The sequence below is a fragment of the Lagenorhynchus albirostris genome, chromosome 10 (assembly GCF_949774975.1).
Source record: "Lagenorhynchus albirostris chromosome 10, mLagAlb1.1, whole genome shotgun sequence".
Classification (NCBI taxonomy): Eukaryota; Metazoa; Chordata; class Mammalia; order Artiodactyla; family Delphinidae; genus Lagenorhynchus; species Lagenorhynchus albirostris.
Window position 1 is genome coordinate 54,213,094 of NC_083104.1, and position 20,350 is coordinate 54,233,443.

The 20,350-nt window shown below is 37.8% G+C and overlaps 1 protein-coding gene across 8 annotated transcripts in view; it reads right to left on the reverse strand.

The window, feature by feature from the left end:
- RBMS3 (RNA binding motif single stranded interacting protein 3) overlaps positions 1-20,350 on the reverse strand; it is a 725,561-nt gene that overhangs the window by 50,944 nt on the left and 654,267 nt on the right. For 7 of the 8 annotated variants that reach the window (XM_060162485.1, XM_060162484.1, XM_060162489.1 and 4 more), the window contains 2 exons: positions 19,599-19,709; positions 12,587-12,634 (listed from right to left, as the gene is read on the reverse strand). In XM_060162485.1, the coding sequence (XP_060018468.1) occupies positions 12,587-12,634; positions 19,599-19,709 (159 nt within the window). The remainder of the gene's footprint in view (positions 1-12,586; positions 12,635-19,598; positions 19,710-20,350) is intronic. The other variant, XM_060162487.1, reaches the window with a different exon arrangement.

Here is a 20,350-nt window from a genome sequence, read left to right on the forward strand (position 1 = left end):
ACATTTCTCCAAAGAAGATATACAGACTGCCAACAAACACATGAAAGAATGCTCAACATCATTAATCATTAGAGAAATGCAAATCAAAACTACAATGAGATATCATCTCACACTGGTCAGAATGGCCATCATCAAAAAATCTACAAATAGTAAATGCTGGAGAGGGTGTGGAGAAAAGGGAACCCTCTTGCACTGTTGGTGGGAATGTAAATTGATACAGCCACTATGGAGAACAGTATGGAGGTTCCTTAAAAAACTAAAAATAGAACTACCATATGACCCAGCAATCCCACTACTGGGCATATACCCTGAGAAAACCATAATTCAAAAAGAGTCATGTACCAAAATGTTCATTGCAGCTCTATTTACAATAGCCAGGACATGGAAGCAACCTAAGTGTCCATCAACAGATGAATGGATAAAGAAGATGTGGCACATATATACAATGAAATATTACTCAGCCATAAAAAGAAATGAAATTGAGTTATTTGTAGTGAGGTGGATGGACCTAGAGTCTGTCATACAGAGTGAAGTAAGTCAGAGAGAGAAAAACAAATACTGTATGCTAACCCATATATATGGAATCTAAAAAATAAAAAAAGGGGTCATGAAGAACCTAGGGGTAAGACAGGAATAAAGACACAGACCTACTAGAGAACGGACTTGAGGATATGGGGAGGGGGAAGGGTAAGCTGGGACAAAGTGAGAGAGTGGCATGGACATATGTACACTACCAAACGTAAAATAGATAGCTAGTGGGAAGCAGCTGCATAGCACAGGGAGATCAGCTCGGTGCTTTGTGACCACCTAGAGGGGTGGGATAGGGAGGGTGGGAGGGAGGGAGACGCAAGAGGGAAGAGATATGGGGACATATGTATATGTATAACTGACTCACTTTGTTATAAAGCAGAAACTAACACACCATTGCAAAACAATTATACTCCAATAAAGATGTTTAAAAAAAAATCCCCCCCAAAAAAATTCTTTATTTTTTTTTAATTTTTATTTTTTTATTGATGTATAGTTGATTTAAACAGTGACTTTAGACAATAGAATTGCTCAAAAATTCTATGCCACCTCTATAGAAAGATATGTTTCTTGTAATTCTGCCTTAAATGTCATAGGGTTGAGATATAATGAATGGAAGTGGGGACATTTTTAGAGGTCACCACTGCTACCACTACCATCAATATAATCATCACAATCACTATAATCCTCATCTTCATAGTAATATATTCATGTTTCCCCAGTATATAAATTTTGCATTTTAATACAGTGCTTAATTTTTTATTTTATTTATTTATTTATTTATTTATTTATTTATTTATTTATTTATTTATTTATGCGGTACGTGGGCCTCTCACTGCCACGGCCTCTGCCGTTGCGGAGCCCAGGCTCCGGACGCGCAGGCCCAGCGGCCATGGCTCACGGGCCCAGGCGCTCTGCGGCATGTGGGATCCTCCCGGACCGGGGCGCGAATCCGCGTCGCCTGCATGAGCAGGCGGACTCCCAACCACTGCACCACCAGGGAAGCCCCTACAGTGCTTAATTTTATAAACCCTTCACAAATTCTACTTGGAAACACAAAAGCTCTAATTCCTATGGTAAATAATAAATGAAAGAAAATTATGTATATTTAAAGACTGTGCTGTTAAAATTAGGTATGTATACATACATACATAAAATTATGTATATTAAAAGACTAAAATTATGTATATTCAAAGACTGTGCTGTTAAAATTCTAGTAAATTATATAAGCTGCAAAGCAACATGTCTAAAAGTTTAGAAAAAAATTAAAAGCACTTACGATAATCACTTAATTCATTCTCTTCTAGCTTCTGTTCATATGTACGTTTTAGGACCCAAAATCCTAACGATTATTTACTTTTGTTACCTTTTTTCACCTTCCATTTAGAAGATTATTTTTCATCTTGTTAAAAAAGCTTTATAATTTATTTATTATATGAATTCAGCTAATAATATTATAATAGTTCAGCCAATAGAGAAGATACACATTTAAACCCCTTAATATTTCTTCTATTTTTAGATACTGAGTTTGGAAACTCTATTTTAAAATACTATTTTGGTTCAGTCCATCTATCATGTAAATGCAAGGTTAGTGACACTTCAAAATTCCTAATACACTTCCCTAAATGTGAGGAAAGGAAGAGGAAAAGAAGGCTCAATAATAATTTAATATCTATTATGAGTCAGGTACTTACTAGGTACTTTAGCTGTGTCACCTCAATAAATTCTTCTATTAATACATATAGAGAGATGCTAATGAATTATTATCTACACTTAAAGAGAGGAAAAGTTAGCTTCAGAAAATTTAAGTGGCTGTCATTGTTAAATAATTATTAACTAGCTGGACCAGGAATCACATACATACTCTTGACTCTAAAAGCCATTTCCAATTATTATACCATACTTATTCCTATTCAGAGTTGCACGTGTAATGAATAAAAACAGTGCCTGCTGGCAATTTTTTCTATCAGATCAACGCATAATCATGATCTTCTTTCATTTTATCTTTCCACCCAGACTTCAGAGCACGCAAACTTCCCTGAGCCCATTAGCATTTGTTTCATTTATTTTTTACCATAGGAATTAGAGCTTTTGTGCTTCCAAGTGGAATCTGTGAGGGGTTTATAAAATTAAGCACTGTATTAAAAAGCACAATGAAAAATACCAGCAAATCAACAAACAGCTGAGAGCAAGAGAGAGAACATGATATACCAGGAAAGTTTGCAGTGTAGTACATCTGATTCCCACTGTCCTGACAACCAAGGCCAAAGGGAAATAGACTAAGTTATGTATTTTACATTGCCAGTTCAAAAGAAGTATATCCGCTCACATGGAGAGAGATACTTGCCGAGGCACTGAACTCAAGGAGCGATTCATCATTTGTTTCTTTATAAAGGGTGCTGGGTAAAATAATGGATAATTACATCCACTGTGGCATCTTACAAAAGCTAGATGTTGCTTAAATGTGTGTGTCATATATCACCTGTCTAAGAAAGAAGAGGTTAAAATGTTAAAATTCACCCTGAGAAAGCATTTCTACAGGGATGTGCAATTATATGGTTCAGGTATTTTGCTATCTGATAAACCAATTTAACATAGAGTCTAGAGAAATGTTAGCGTGTCTGCGAGGCAGTCTCTCTCCAGTGTCAGGTGTCTCAAGCATGCCTTTGGCAAGGACTGCATTGTAGTCAATTCATGGTTGGATTCTCCGACAGGAACCTCAAGTGCCCACTTTGTGCAGTTGATTAAAAAGGGAACAATGTGGTGTTAGTGCCAGATGGGCTGATGCCTGCACATGCAGTTAGCTTCCTTTAAAATCTGCTGTTGTCTTGAAAATGCTCTCTTTCTCTGTCACCCTTACGTAGGTACTGCCTTTTACAGATGACTGAAGTACTCAGGACATGTGTGTGGTGGCCATGGCTGCCCTAAGCCCATTGCTGCCACCCACTGAAGGATTCTACCACAGGGAAGACACTGTGGATACTGCCTTTCCATTGGATGTGTGCGCCAAGCAGAACACAATGCTCAGAGAAAGCAGTCACCCGGGAACACAGAATCACTAGCGCTGACAGATCAAGGACAACTTCAGTGGACTCAAACCAACCAGAACAGCAACAACAGTACCAGCCCAGGTGGAAGGACAAAGATGTAAAATACCTTTTTACTACAAATCTATTGAGATGATGTATCTTTTACATTTTCCCTAAATTGCTAAAAGTACAGAATTCTAAAGGCTGCCAAGGGGATATTAACAGAATATATATTGATTTTCCTGGTTGATAATCCTCTGTTGCTGGCACATACAGATACATCCCAGAAAACGCATATAGGCTGAGCACGTGAAAAATATAAATAGGCTTAAAGTGTTTTCATACTTCGGAACTACAATCAATCATGTTGTGCAAAGTAAAACTATAAGAAACGTCTCTCTCAGTCCTCATTTCCATCTCTCCACCTCTGCCTTTCTGACATTTCATCTGCCTTTCATGAAATTAAAAACACACACACAACTGCTAGCTTTAAAGGAAAAGAACTTCATGCTCTTATTATAAGGAATGTCAGTAATAGTATTTAATTTGGAATACTTAGGAAAATACATTGATTAGAGCAGAGGTGGGCAAACTGTACCCCACAGGCCAATCTTGGTTGCTGCCTTGTTTTATAAATAAAGTTTTATTGGGATGTGGCCATGTTCATCCATTTACACATGGTCTGTGGTTGCTTTCATCCTGAAAGGCAAGAGTAGCTGTGACATGAGCCAATGGCTGGCAAAGCCTAAAATATTTACTTCTGGACCTTTACAGAAAAAAAAAAAAATCGCTGGATTAGAAGGTAAGGCATAGGATTTTGTATCCTCCTATCCCATGCTCTGCTCCACCTCCACCCCGGAAAAAAGAAACTGGGTGAAATAACAGTGATGTTTAGATATCAGAAAAGACTATGTGCATAAGTTCTCTTTAGTTAACAGTTTCTCGAATAGAGCACTAAAAATTGTGGTCCCACAGTTAGTCTTTTAAAACTTCATTTCTGTAACGTAGTGAACAATACAAATGCGCCAGCAGGATCACAGTAACAGCATGCACAGGCCTGTGCGTCAAATGCTTGTACAAAGTCCCGCTCTGTGTACTGCTCTTAGGATATCTGTCACGTGCTGTGTTTTGTGACAGTTCTTTGTAACTCTGTCCTTTGCTGTTAGAATCTATGTTCTTTGAAGGCAAGGGATGTATCTCCATTTTATACCATCTAGCCTTGGTTCCTTGTAGCACTCCAGGAGCTCAGTGAATATTAGTTGAATGAATGAATAATAAGTAGAACAAAGTCTCCTTATTGAACTTATTAAAAAGAAAAAAATCAATTAATTAGTACATTTAAACAAATGTACAAACAAATTAGTACATTTAAACAAATGCAGTTTGGTAATCAAAGTAGATGCACAGAATCTGAGCAAAGAAATGAAACTGATTTTCATGCATGGTCTGTGTCAGGTCTTTTATAGTAAATACAACTTAATGGCTAATTGTAGGTAACTGGAGGTACTAATGGACCTAATTTTTAATTAAGAGATGGAGATCATTTGTAATTAGCTCATGGTATCCATGAAAACCAATGTTTAGAGCTTAAAAAATGGTTTGAAGTAGCTTAAACACCCCCCCATTTGAAAAATGGTTTTGCTCTTTGAAGTAGCTTAAACATCACCCCTCATCCCTGCCAAATTATGGAAGAGTTTTATAAAGTAATACCCACTCAAGAAGAGTTAGTACAAAGATGGGTTTCAACCAAATCTTTGGTAGAGCATCACCGATTCCAAATTAGGGAGGCTGGGCTTCCCTGGTGGCACAGTGGTTGAGGGTCCGCCTGCCGATGTGGGGGACACGGGTTCATGCCCTGGTCCTGGAGGATTCCACATGCCGTGGAGCAGCTGGGCCTGTGAGCCATGGCCGCTGAGCCTGCGCGTCCAGAGCCTGTGCTCTGCAACGGGAGAGGCCACAACAGTGAGAGGCCCGCGTACCGCAAAAACAAAAACAAATTAGGGAGGCTTTCCAATGCAAACTGATATTATTGACTAGCAAAACAATGTGGAAAAACTGCATAAGTTTAACAGTGAATTTTGTCTGAATCAGGGCAAGTACCACGGTGAAGACTTCATTCTTGTCCTGAAGTTGTACTGATGGTAAGATTGACTCTTTTCAACCTATTTTAGCCAGTATGTAGAAGGAATATGGCAGAGGATGAAAGTATGTTCAGAAGTTCTATGGGTTGCTGTCAATGTATTTTTGGTCCTTTGTTTCAGTTTTTCCAAACACAGATTCAAATTCTGAATTCTAAGGTTTTCAGAAAAGGAGAATGAATTTTGGTTCTACTTCAGTTTGTTCTCTGTCCATTGTGGTCTTTTTCTTGATTTCATCATGATGCCCATCTAGGAAATTAAGTTCAAAGCAACTGAGATAAACATTTGACAACATTTATCTATAGTTTTCATATGTTTCTCATAACATCCAACTATGAACAGAAAATAAAATGATGTTTTACTTTTCATTTTCAAATAGGAGGATCTTTTAAAGAGTTATCATTGTATGGAAAAGAAACACTAAAAAGAGAATAGACTCGTGATTTTGCATGAAAATGTGGAGGGTAGTTCCGGACTTCCTGTTTTCTGTCCTTGAAATGAGCTGGATAAGGTGTAGCCGAGACTTGGAGAGGAGAGAGGAAATAAATGAGAGACGCCCATCTCCCAAACCTCAACCACTTTCTCTGGACATTACCACTCTGGCCTTAGCTCTATCCTTCCTGAATTATTATTATTATTTTTAATGTATTCACTGTTTAACTATTCACCTTAGACTTTTCCTAAGCAAAGAGATCTTCAGCCATGCATTTGACGACCTTAATTCAAATTCACATTAAAGTAACTCTACAGCTGCTGAAGTCAAAATAAAAGGTTTTGGTTCCTATACTCCTAAAAACACTTCAAGTAGCATGGTGATACCCAAATCACACTCTGAAAAATACTACTCTGATATACTTTCCTGCCTTTAATTAGATGTATATTCCAAACGTTCCAGAAAAAAACTTGATTCTTAAACATTCTGTGAGGTCAAGTCTTCAGTGTCTTTGTAACATGTTCCAGAAATATGTTCTATCAGTGATCCCCTCTATTGGGGACATTCTTCCTGATGATTAGCCCACATCTATTAGTGTCAAAAACCAAATCAACAGGGCTTCCCTGGTGGCGCAGTGGTTGAGAGTCCGCCTGCCGATGCAGGGGACATGGGTTCGTGCCCTGGTCTGGGAAGATCCCACATGCATGGAGCAGCTGGGCCCATGAGCCATGGCCGCTGAGCCTGTGCGTCCAGAGCCTGTGCTCCGCAATGGGAGAGGCCGCAACAGTGAGAGGCCCGCGTACCGCAAAAAACAAACAAACAAACAAAAAACAAATCAACAAAACAAAACAAAATCTAGACGTACAAAAATACCCCACTGAAATAGCACTTTGTTATGCTCATATTGATGAACTTCCTTAACCTCCATCACCTTCACCTCAAGTCCACTTTGGCCATCTGCTCCCATGACCTTGACTTTGCTGAGAAATATCAGTTCATTATCCACATTCCTAAATCTAAATATTGTACTTCTGACCACTTCGTATGCCTCGTTGAGACCTCTAGTCTCTATCTTCCTTGCTTTCTCCTTTTCTCCCACACTCTACTGCCTTCTTTTCTTTTTCTATCCATCCTGGAAACTAGTTTGTCACTCGGTAGCTCTCTTGCCAATGTCAGCACACATTGCCCCTTTTCTCACTCCACTCAGTGAAACCTTAGCCCTGGATTAATCCACTGCCTTCTTGGCTACTGATCACTACAGTGAAAAATCAAACATCCTCACAGACTGGTATAACAAAAATCTATAGTCTGTAGCTTCAAATGGCCCCCCAGGGCTGCCCCTCAAGCTTCCTGTGTATTGCTAGTTGGCTTTCTTTTTCCAAATCTCTGTTCTCCTTCAGTCCCTTACCATGCCATTCCCACTCACTCTCAGAAGATGGCATTTAATACTTCACACACACACACACACACACACACACAAACAAGTAGTATCATAGAGATGATCATACTAAGTGAAGTAAGTCAGACAGAGAAAGACAAATATCATATGATATCACTTACATGTGGAATCTAAAATACGACACAAATGAACTTATCTATGAAACAGAAACAGACTCACAGACATAGAGAACAGACTGGTGGTTGCCAAGGGGGAGGGGGTTGGGGGGAGGGATGGACTGGGAGGTTGGGATTAGCAGATGCAAACTAGTATATATAGGATGGATAAACAGCAAGGTCCTACTGTACAGCACAGGGAACTATATTCAATATCCTGTGATGTTTTATCACAGGATATACATGTATATATACATGAATATATACGTGTATATATATATGTGTGTGTGTGTGTGTGTGTGTATAACTGAATCATTATACTGTACAGCAGAAATTAATACAACATTGTAAATCAACTATACTTCAATTAAAAAAAATTAAAACAAACAAACAAAAAAAGTATTTATCATGTAGGAAACCCTACATTTGACTTCCTACTCGTATGCTTACAAACTTACATGCAGGTGCACTGTCCTTTCCTCCTGTCCTCCTGCATTCCTAGAGGAGATGTCTGGCTTCCTCAATGACCTTGTTCTATCAGTCATCCCCTGTATGAATTACATCTTCAACCATTAGAACTCCTTCCTGGCTTCTTCCTATCATGACCAAACATTTCCCATCTTAAAAAAAAAATTAGTCAATCGATCAGTTCCCTTCTCCATTCGTTTTCTGTTATTATCGTCTCTCCTCTTCAAAGCCTATTTTGTTAGGTACGACACTTTTTACATCCACTTTGTCATAGGACATTCACTGTCTTGCTCTTCCCCCTAAAACGACCCTATCAGAGTGGCTAGTGACCTCTGTGTCACGAAACCCAATGGCTTCTTTTCAAAACTCATCTTAACAGACTGGCCTCTCTTGAAACCCTCTCTTGCTTTGGTGTCTTTGGAAACCTCACACTCTTGATTTTCCTTTTATGTCTATAGTTAACTTTTCCAATCTTTACTTTAGGTTCCTTTTTCTGCCCATTCTTTATTTTCAAGGATCGGCTTACTTCTCTTCACTTGAAGCACATTTTCTGGGTGACATGAGTTAATTCCATGACGATGACTCCAAAATCCATTTCTACCTAAGAGCTGTCTTATGAGCTCCAGAAACAGACATCCAAATATTTATTGATTATCTCTATTTGGATGCCTCACAGACATCTCAAACTCAACGTGTACAACACTGCACTCAAACTCTTTCCTGCCAAATTTGATTCTCTTTCCTCTGGTTCAGAGCTCAGCAAATGACACCTCAGGCCATTGAGTGCTAGGAACTTAAGAGCTACCTTTAACTCTTTCCTCTCCTTCTACTCTGACATCCAGTGAGTTACTAAGTCCTGTGTATTCTACCTCTTTCAAATTTGTCAAATTTGTTAACTCTCCATTCTTATTTGCACACCTTGGGCACATGTCAACTTGATTTTGTGCTTGGACTCCTGAGTCCTGGTCCCTGTTTTCCAGTTCTGTCTCTCTCCAGTGCATTCTCCACCTATATCCAGAGTGACCATGTCACTCTCCAACTTAAACTTTTTAGTTTACATCTATTGCCAGCAGGATGGAGTCCCAGCTACCATAGCTGGTGACATTGCTCCACCTTATTTGTCCAGGATCATTTTCTCTACTCTCATCTCTCTTTATGCATCCCTGTCCTACTGAACCATCTGTAGTTCCCCGAATTTGCCATATCCTGCTACCCATGAGCTTTGTACATGCTGCCCTGTTAGTCTGAAACTCCCCCCTCCATCTTATTTTTCACTTGGCTAATTCCCATGTGTCCTTATGTCTCCATTCAGAGGTTTCTTCCACTTTCTCTGACTACTACCGTGGGTCAGTTTTCTCTTTGTGTCCCTATAGCGCCTTGTAACAAGGATGATTAGCATAGCTGTTGCTAATAACATTTGAGCACTTATTTGATGCCAGAACCTGTGCTAAGCAGGCTACATATCTTAACTCATCTAATGCTCACAACACCTTACGAGGTAATTAATATTTCCTCAGATAAATAATCCAAGCTACAGAGAAGTTACATAATTTTCCCAAGGTTCCACAACTAGTAAGTGACACAGTAGATTCTGAACTCAGGCATCTTATTGAAGACTTTACAAACTTGTAATCTCTTGCTTGTGCCTAACTTCCTAATTGGACCCTAAGTTCTTAGAAGGAAGTTGTATCCCTAGCACCTGACACAGTGATTGTCACAAAGTGTGCTCCCAATAAATACTATTTGAATAACTAAAAGAACAAGGTGGCATGTGGCTCAAAGAGGAAAGAGTTCTTGCCTAAAATCAGATTTACCCTGATTACCCTGAGATCACCTTCAGTGTCTGCCATCGTGATGTTTTGCCCCAAGAATACCAAATAACTTGCTGTCATCTAATCACCCCATAGAATTTCATTTCCTGTCCCATTCACCTCATGTACATTTCCCACTCTTGTCCAACTGGTAAACTCATATTCATCCTTCCACATCAAGCTCAGAATTCACTTTATTCCTGAGGGTTCCCAAACTTCATTGTAGATTCTAAATTTTAGTTCCTCCATACTTTATACATTTCAACATCATCATCATCAACAACAACAACATTAATTTAGACCATCATATGTTTTTTTTAACCAATGGTCCATTTTCTATTCATCTTTGTATCCCTAGTACTTCAGTGTTGTGCCCAGCACTCAGAGGGTGGTCAAAAAATGTTTGATATATTGATCGAACAGAATTAGGTTGGGTTTTGTTTCTGTAGATTACCACGGAGATATCTCAAACTCTGATACATCATGGCAGTTTAGTTGGCTCCTACAATGGCCAAGAATCGATTACTATTGGAGTTATCCAACACTGGCATATTGGGAGACATGAGAAGAGGATATCACAATACCTTACGCCTGTTTCACTTTCCTGATCTGATCAAGGGTTTGGCAAAGGATATGTTACCTTTTCAAGTGTCATTCAAGTTGTGCCCACCAGATAAGTCACAAACATTTTAGGAAGGCAAGTCTATTTTCATTTAGAGATGAACTAAAGAGGCCAAAGAAGTCTGTGCAAATTTATAAGATGTCAAACCACCAACCCAATCTTGTAAGGGGAAAACAACTGTAAAATCTCCCAAAGTGTTATTTTTCCTGTCACTTCTATTTTAGTCCCTTTGTATTTCACTGGGGTCTTAGCACTTATTTTAGTTTAGTGATATCATATCTGAGCTTTCTAAATGTTCTACGTAATTACTGTGTCTTATTCCTCAAGCACACACCAAACTGCCAGATTAAGTTTCTCAAAGCACTACTTTGATCAAGTCATTTCTCTGCTCAAGGACTCTCAGTGGCGCCTGACTATGGAATTAGGTGGGAACTCTGAGTCCAGATTTGCCTCCAGATGTTCTGCCACAATTGATTTGTGTAGAGCCTGACCCATGACACACATCTAGTAAGTGCTTTTGATGTTTTCATTGATTTTTCCATTGTGTTTTTGAAAGTGAAATCAGAAAACCTAGTTGAAGGAAAGTTCCATTTTGTGTCTTTCATTATTATCAATACTGGCAAATTATTAAGAGTAGATGCCTCTTGTTAAACAAAAATGCCACATGGTAAACAAAGTAAAGGCTACATACGTTAGAGAAAGCATCTTCCCAGGGGTCCCATATCCTAAATAAAACAGGCACATGAAGATATGACAGGTAATACACTTTAGGGAAAGATAAGTGGTATTTTCATTAATGACAACTTATAGAGATTTCCAGGAGGACCAAAGTAACTTCACAGCTGAAAGCTAACTCATTGCTTCTCAACTGAACTTCTAAGAGGAATATTCAGCCATGAGCATAATTAAACAAGTCCACAAGACATGAGAAAAGGATTACCCTGAATATGCTGGGTCAAGCAAACCAGGTGGCCAAGAACATGATGTTCTCTACTTGAAAACCACCATTCAGTTGCCAGACTCTGCTGCTCTCTGGGCTCTCCCATTCAGTTTCTGGCCTTTGTCTCTCGCTCTCTCTCTCCAGTGCCCTTTCTTGGTTTAGATTTTATGTCCTCATCATCTGACACATCAAAGGATTAAAGAGTTCAAAGCCCTTCATGCTGCCAGTATTTTATTTAGTTAAAATCAACAAAAATGAAAACTTGTGCCCATTTTCCTCTTTGCAAGAAACCAAAATGCAAAATCAAGATGAAAGCACAAGAAGATCTGTGCTGTTCAAAATTAAAACTCATGTCTTCACATATGTATACTCTGTGACAAACTGCACCACTGGATTTTATGAAACTACTTCAATATTGCTAATTAAAATGCTCGAGACACTAACGAATTCTCAAATCAACCTCTGCCACTTTGTTGTACAAGTGGAACATTGGCAGATTTTCTTTCAATATCCAAAACACCATTTTTGGAACAAATTTGAAGTTTTGATTCATTCAACAATTATATCGAGTACCTACTATGTGTCAGACACTATAGTGGGTGCTGAGCAAGCAAAATGGGATGATTTTCTGATTTCAGAGGAATTCCGGTCTCTAAAGCAGTGCTTCTCAAACTACTTTTATTCATCTGTGCCCTCTTTTGATAAACACAAGTATCCTTCTCCAATTTCCCAGAAAGTCTAATGAACGCTCCAACACTAAGAATTACTGATACACAGAACATAGACTCAATTTTCTGTGTATCCTTCATAGACCAAAAGTCTTTGAGCTTTTACTTTTTATTTCAAAAGCAACACATTTATTTTCCATACACAAAACTGGATTGGAATATTAAATATCCTTTTTTGAACCACATATGCTAACCCCCCACCCCGGAACTGAAATTGAAATGCCTGCTTAGTATCACTGTTTGAGAATCACTGCTTTAAAGAGTTTTGGAGAAAAACCAGGCAAGCTCCCTCTCTCCCATCCAATCAAGTCTTAAAGGAATTAGAATTTTCCTACCTGACACAACAGCTGGTGGAGTATCATAATCCTGTCTTGGGACTGAATCTTTGAATGAAAAGAGCATGAGAAAGAATGCAATGAAGTACAAAAGAAAATAAAATAGAATTTTAGCTCTAAAACGTGGAAGTGCCCACTGTATGTCACATGGTACCTAAGGCTCCTGCCTTCAAGCACTCAAGGAGGCACTCTGACCCCTTGACAGTTGACAGTTGACACAACGGTCCCCACAACCACCACTCTGGACGTGTCGTTAGGCGTCGTGTGACCTGCGAGGACAGCATCATCTGTCCCAGAGTATTGTCGTCTTCCTCATCTTTCATAACTTTGGTCCCTCCCTTGGGTCATCAACTTGCAATATGTACCCTCTTTGGCTGACACAAAAGTTCTACAAAGTGGCCCGTCAGGAAGGGGACCAAAGTGCAATATGAAACCCCAGTCCTGGAGAACAAAAGAAATAACTACAATTTCAAAAGAGATAAATGAAAAATTTGCACATTCCCAAATTCTATGGAGGCTGACATGTTTTGAAGCTAGAATTTTGTTATTGACCACTCATCTTGGGCTCTGTCCCCAGTGGTCGAGGCCAAGGAGTTTTGTGTGCTGGTATCGTGAAGACACAGATCAATAGAACAGAATATATTCAACAGATGGCTGCTGTCTTTTTCCAAAGTGTCATAAAACTGGAGGTGGCAAATTGTAGATCGAGGTTAATTAAACAACATGACAAACATTTCAAAATTTGGGGTGATGTGGGACCAAATATAACTGCTTTTTTAAAGATGAAAAAGAGGTTTTGGCTTAATATCATTTCTTTAGCCAGGGATCTTACAAAGGAAAGTGGGACATGGCCCCACTTCTAAAAATGGAAAGTTCTAATTTCTCCAGCTCCCCTTGGAGGGTAAACTGTGTAAAAGGGACCGGGTATTGCTCATATTCAAATAAACTGCCCAAACATGGTTAAAAGGATGCTTTTGCATGACCCTCATTCCATTCATATGATCATTATTCCATTTTAAAAACTAAAACCTCAAACTTCACTTGTCCACCTACTTGGTAACTTAATTTGGACTATCACAAATTTATCCGTTTCATCTCCTTGCCACAAAAGGACAATGTTGATCACTCTCCCATGAGTGAACGGTGTGTGAAAAGACAGATTAGAACTTGAACAATGCAAGGCCAGCCAAGCAAGCATTGATCAAAGATTCAAATGCAAGTAAACCTTAGGCATGAGTTATTGTTTCTCAGAACAGGTATGTGAACTAGTGACTTGATTATAATCCCCAAATCTAGAATATATAAAATCATTTTCAAGGGGTCTCCAAATATTTTATTAATACTGGTAGTAACTCTGATTATCTTTTAAAAAACTAAGCACACATTATTACTACAAACAAACAAGACTGTGACACTAGTCATTTTCCAAGAATATATTTATAACATTTTAGAATTTATAAAAAATCATGCTCATTGTTGAATTCTTAGAGAATGTAGAAAAGTATCATGATTAATATAGAAATTATCCCTAATCCCATCATCTAGAAACCATCACACTTGTTTGTACTTGTTATAGCCTTATTTCATAAATATTTTTTCATAGTTGATACGAACTTCACACATGCAAATTTACATCCTGCTCTTTTGATTTAACATGATAGTTAATTCCTTCCTAATTATTTTATACACTTATAACTTCATGCTGCATTACATTCTAGTTTATGGATGGATTATGATTTATTTAATCTTCCTTATTAGACATTATAAAGAACACTGGGCTGAATATTTTTAAGATATATTTTCTGTTATTCTAGAATATTTCCAGAGAATAGGTCTTCAAAACTACAACTATTTGGTCGGGGAATAGAGCTATTTTTGAAATGTCTTTCAGGCCCACCCTGCTATCCAGCTGACACTTTCACAAATTTGGATTCCTACCATCACACTATCCATGCTTGAGAATGTATATCTCCCCACACCTTCGTCAGCAATGTGTATTATTTTAATAACTTTATTTAATGGGTTATATGTGTGTGTCTGTATTAGATTTACTGTTAAGTTGATCATTTTTCATATGTTTTTTGGCTTTCTATTTCCTCCTTTATCAACTATCTGTTCATTTCTTTGGTATTTTATACATTGGTAATTTTGTATTTTTTGCTAATTTATTGGAATTCAGAATCTAGTTTTTAAACAGCAAAAGCTTACTATTTGCAAATAAACTTTCATAATACTAGACTTTCACTTAATGCTTACTAGTTTATTGTTTATATTGTACTAACTTCAAAAATTCACTTATCTTACAACAAGACTAAATAAATTTTAAAAAATTCTTCCCTTTCATCTATATTTTCTTTCTTGTATTTAACCATTTTTAATTGATTGATACTTTTTCCTGAAAAAACATTTCAGGAGATGTACTCATGACCACTTATGAATTTATGATACTGTTTCCTAATCATGAGTCCATTTAACATCGTGTATTGGTTTTTATCACTCTGTCTTAATACTTATATTCCTAGATAATAGTTGAAAATAGACAATCTCTAAGCAAAATGAATAATTCAGGATTTTCACCTGATACCATCAGAATTTCAAAGCAATACAGGAGGGATGGTGCCACTGAAAACTGTGAGAGAACTATGTTGAACAAGTCAAGAACAATTACAAGATTATCTCTGTGAGCGGCTAGGTTACACCACCAGAATCCAATGATGTCACAAATCACCAGTGGTCTGGAGACACAAACAGAACTGCAGATAAGGAGGCTGCAGAACAAAACCTTTTTATTTCTTTCCACAGATTCTGGTGACATTGTAAGCCACTGGTGACCACCAACTGAACAAATGAAAAGGAGATAAGAAACTTGTAAAACCAGATTGTCATGCAATTTGGAGGTTCTCATAACACAGTAAAATCCCCAATGGTTTCTGCTAAAGCTTACAATAGACTGATAAGAAATTACGGATAATAGGGCTTTGGTCCTTGAGGGAATCCTGTGACAAAAAATAAACAAAAGCAGAAAAGCTAGATACTTCTTCAAGGTCAGCAGAGCCCTGGAATAAAACCGTTATACTGCTTGCATAAAATTCATTTCTTTTAAGCGCTGCAGATTCTGTCCAGCTTAAAAATAGGCAAAGAATTGAACGATAAACATTTGAGGTGGCAAAGAATGGTTAATTAACCTACAAGGCATCCCTTTCAAAATGTGGGGTCATGGGGGACCAAATACATCTAATTTTATGAAGATGAAAAAGAGGCTTTGGCTCAGCTCAGTACACTTCCTTTACTCAGGGATCTTAGAAAAGAAAGCAGGACATAGCGTATGGCCTAAGGCACCCCTTCTGAAGATGGAAAATTCTAATCTAGCTCCAGGTCCCATTGGCCCTGAATCCTGCTTACTTTGGTTACTCCCTGGATCTCTCTGCTCTGCCCCTGGAAACTATTTCTGGACTTGAGGTTCCTGTCTTAATCTTGACTTGTCATTGTTCACACCTTGTTGTGCAGAATTTCAGTGAGCTCAGATGTCTGAAAGCCTCTGGAAAATTATAGTAGGAGAGAGACGTGGTCGGAGAGTTTTAGATTGACTGGCTGTGGCAATATGGCTGGGAACAGACTGGAGTAAATTGAGGTGGGAAACAGGAAGAACAGTTAGGGGACTATTACAGTTAATCAAACAAGGCCCAGGGCAGAGACTCTAGAATATGAAGGAAGGGATGTATTTGACAGATGTCTATGGGACTTGAATAGTAACTGTATGTGGTGGGACTTGAGAAGGAAAGGGTCTACACTGGGTCCTAAGTGTAGTGTTGGACTCCCCCGGTGAGTGGTCGTGGGTTCAGCTTGAGAGGGGACAGGAGCAGGACCCTATAAGAGGAAGGGTCAGTGGGGAGAAAGCTTGGGAAGCTCATGAGATTAGTTTGGGTCATGTTGACTTCGAGATGTCAGAGGGAGAGTCACGTGGAAATATTTAGCAAGTGGTTGGACAAATGACTAAAATTCTAAAATGGTCTAAAATTCTAAGACAAGGTTAGCCCTGAGGACTCAGATATAAGAGTCTTCGTCATAGAAGGCAGAGTTCAAAACCATCGAAGTGGAGGAGCTGGTTAAGGAAATCATATATGAATGAGAAGTTTACAAACTTATTTAGCAGCCTAAGAAAGAAAAGAAGCAATGGCCAGAGAGATCAGAGGAGGACCAGGAAAACCTTGGGGAGGAGTCACAAACTGACAGCTCTTAGGAAAATTGGGTCCAATATTCAAACATAGGGAGATTTCCCATTAAAATCCAAGTAGTTTATCTTGAAAAACTGGAAGTTTTCCGTATCTCATGCCATTAACGCTCACAACACCCCTGGGATATAAACATTACTTTTCCCACTTTGCAAAAGAGGAAATAAAAGTTCAGAGAGGTCAAGTAACCTGCCTAAACATGCACAGCTAATAAGGGGGCAGAACCAGGCTTTAAACTCAAATTCAACACCCACTGTTCTTTCCATGATACCAGGCCACCTTCCCAGCAATGGATAAAGTGTGTTGAAAAGATGTAATAAGGTGGTGAAATCTGATTAAAAGAATCAAAAGAATCAATAAGAGCCACTCCAAATGCCAATCAAAAATTCAGATAAAATGAATCTATGATATTATATCAAAGTGTAAGAGTGACAGTTTAAGAAAAAAGTATAACTTCCTGCTGGACACTCAACATTGTCAGTGATATTTTGTTGAATAAGTCTAAAAATTAATACTGTTTTCTCTCTGCCTTTTCAGAACCTTATGAAACTTTAAACCTTTGCAAAACATCAATTTACATAAAGCTTATAATGTTTTTAAGCATTAGTACAAATGTGAAGGAGGAAAATAATTTTTAAAAAAGCTAAAAGAAATTTGATGTTAAATATAAGCCACATGCTTAAAACTTTTGCTTTCTGAGAAAGAAAAGGGGATATATCATTATTGAATAATTTGGCTATTACCAGCTGGGCAAAAATTGTGGTCTTGTATAAACGTATCCTTTTTGAAAATACTCAAACACTAGTCATAATAGACATTATTGAATCAATAAGTATTGTACTTCCGACACTGTTCTATATAATTGAGCTTATTTTTCAATTTCTTAAAGGATTCAGTCATATTCTCAATGAACTTAGGTCATATTTCTCCTAGTTTCCTCCAAATTTGAATTTCAGTGAGTCAGCTGGCTTTGCTTTTGATTCAAATGAGTAGAATTTATAAAGTGTTTCTTTTTATGCTTTGCCTTACAACTCCCTCCTTTATCGGATTACAATTTGTCATTCAATACAGTAAAAGTGCATTACTTCATTTATTCATAATTTGTGATCATTTAAGTAGGGGAAAGCAGATATAAAGGGAAATCAGTAGTGGGACATGAGAAACTTCAAGCCTTCCAATATTGTCCTGGGATCTGCTTTATTAATAAATGAGAAAAGTGACTACAGATAATCTTCACACATTACTAAAAGCTATAGAAATAGTATCTTCAAATTCTAATGAAAATTAGCTGTACCACACTGTAAAATTAAACATAGTCTTAGACATGACTTTTAAAAGTCTAGTTCAGAGACCTAAAGAATCATTTGATCTAGTCTAAGCTTTCAGACATACAGGTATCATCAAATGCTTTTTATAGGTTCAGCAACTGAGGCCTTCTAGATGGGTACTTTGTTTATGTTCATAAAACTAAATTTCTTTATTGAAACAATGGGACTCTTTCCACTAGGTATACAGACTTTCCTCCTATTTAGAGCAGATTACTGAGACCTCAGTGGACATGTCAGAAACGTCTTAAATCCTCAAATGCCTGTGAGTCGACACATCTATGTAGCAAGCAAGCCATTGCTTTAAGGTAAAATCTCCAATATACAGCTAATGTACCTAGTGTACTTAGATGTTTGGAGATGTTGCCAGCATAACTGAGAAGAATCACAGTAGTGGTGACTATGAGACATATAGGCATAAAGTCATAGAGGCATATGGTTGAAGGGGTCCCACAGATCTCCATGTTCATTACTTCAACTGGATGGAGAGGGGCATTGAGATCAGGAGATGTTATATTCCTAAGGACAGACAGAAGCAATAGGGCTCCATTAGGCTTTCTATAGTATTAAAGCTGTCTCACTCAGAAGAAGATACATGTTTTCCTCTCTCTGTCTTTAAAAATGACAAAATTATCATCATTAACATTTATGAAAAATAAAAACTGTTGCATAGGATATTGGTTTTGACATTTTTCATTGTTCTCTATAATAAAGTTGCAGTATTCCATGTTGTATTTGACATTTGCCCTCCTGACCCTTTGGGGAACTGTCTTTGAAAAGATTTTTTAGAAAACAAAGGTTTGCCAATGATTTCAACTGCCTTGTTGATATAAAAGCAAGGCTGCAATGGGCATTTTTGAATATACTTTTGTGCCCTAAGGAAAAATAATGGCTAAACAAAAACATCCCTACCTATTAAAAAAATCAGGTACATTAGATTCCTTTCCTTTTTTGAACATCATCTATGTTGACATATTCAAAAGAAAGATTAGAATAAGTTGATTATGTGAGGTTCTCAATTACTTTTCATTGCTTTAAACATTGAAAGTAAATAAAAAGCCCTGCATATTAGTCATAATCAAGGTTGGCCCCTCTCTTGTGAATAACCTGGGGATGCTGTGAGCTGAAGTGGTAAATATCTGGGAAAGAAAAACTAGGCTCAAGTGTATTAAGTTACAAGGTCTAAAATAGACACACCTGGTGCATTGCATCATAGGAACCAGAAGTAACACAAATTTAAATGCAACGCGGTAGAACCTTCAGACTTGTCAATGCGGGTAAATGTGCCCTGGAACCGTGCATGCAGAGGGCAGTTTATTCACAGTGGGACCTAAAAGGCATGTTAGTCAGTGGTGCAGAACCAGTTCTGCTGATGATGTCAGTAAGAACAGCGAGTATTGCACCTTATATTGATGAAGTCCAAGAAAACAAAAGGAAACAAACTCTTCAACTCACCGTTCCTGTTGTGCCCAATGAAAGGTGATTCATCTGTTGTGTCAAGGGGCCCATCATGTTTGCTGGCTGCATTGACATAGGATGGTCCATTGTTGGCGTAATCACAGCACCCTATAAGCACACACAACGTCCAACTGAAAACATGTTCCACAATGAAGGAAACTTTAAAAAAATAAACACAGTAGCTGTGTTAACATCATACGTGCTTACTTCTCACTAAAAAGGCTAACTTGAGCCATGTGTGATGTTTACATCCTTTCATTTCATTTTGTGCCTGTCTAAATATGTAACATTAGCGACTTTACCTCTGATGTGATTTATCTGTCATTGTCATTTATACTTCCAATATTCAATGTAGAATGTATTCTAAGACATCAGATATATCCTCTCTCACTGTTCTACATACAAACTTCTCTGACTGAAAAATATAAATACTATGGAAATTCTCTAATTGTTCTTGATATTGAGTAAAACTTTCGTTTTTGTCATTTACCCAGGATTTATACAGATAATTCTTGATCACCTTAATACAACCTTCCCTCAGGGGGATAATTCTGGTCCAGATGGGTTTCTTGACGGGATACCTTTAAAGGACATATTAAAATCTAACACAAATGTTATAAAAATCAAAGCTACTATTTCCCATATTTTTTTCCTCCTAATCTTTGACCTACTTTCTTTCTATCTGTGCTTTTGACACAAGCCTAGAGGATACTAAACTGCTAAACGCTGGTCAAATGAAACAGCACTGA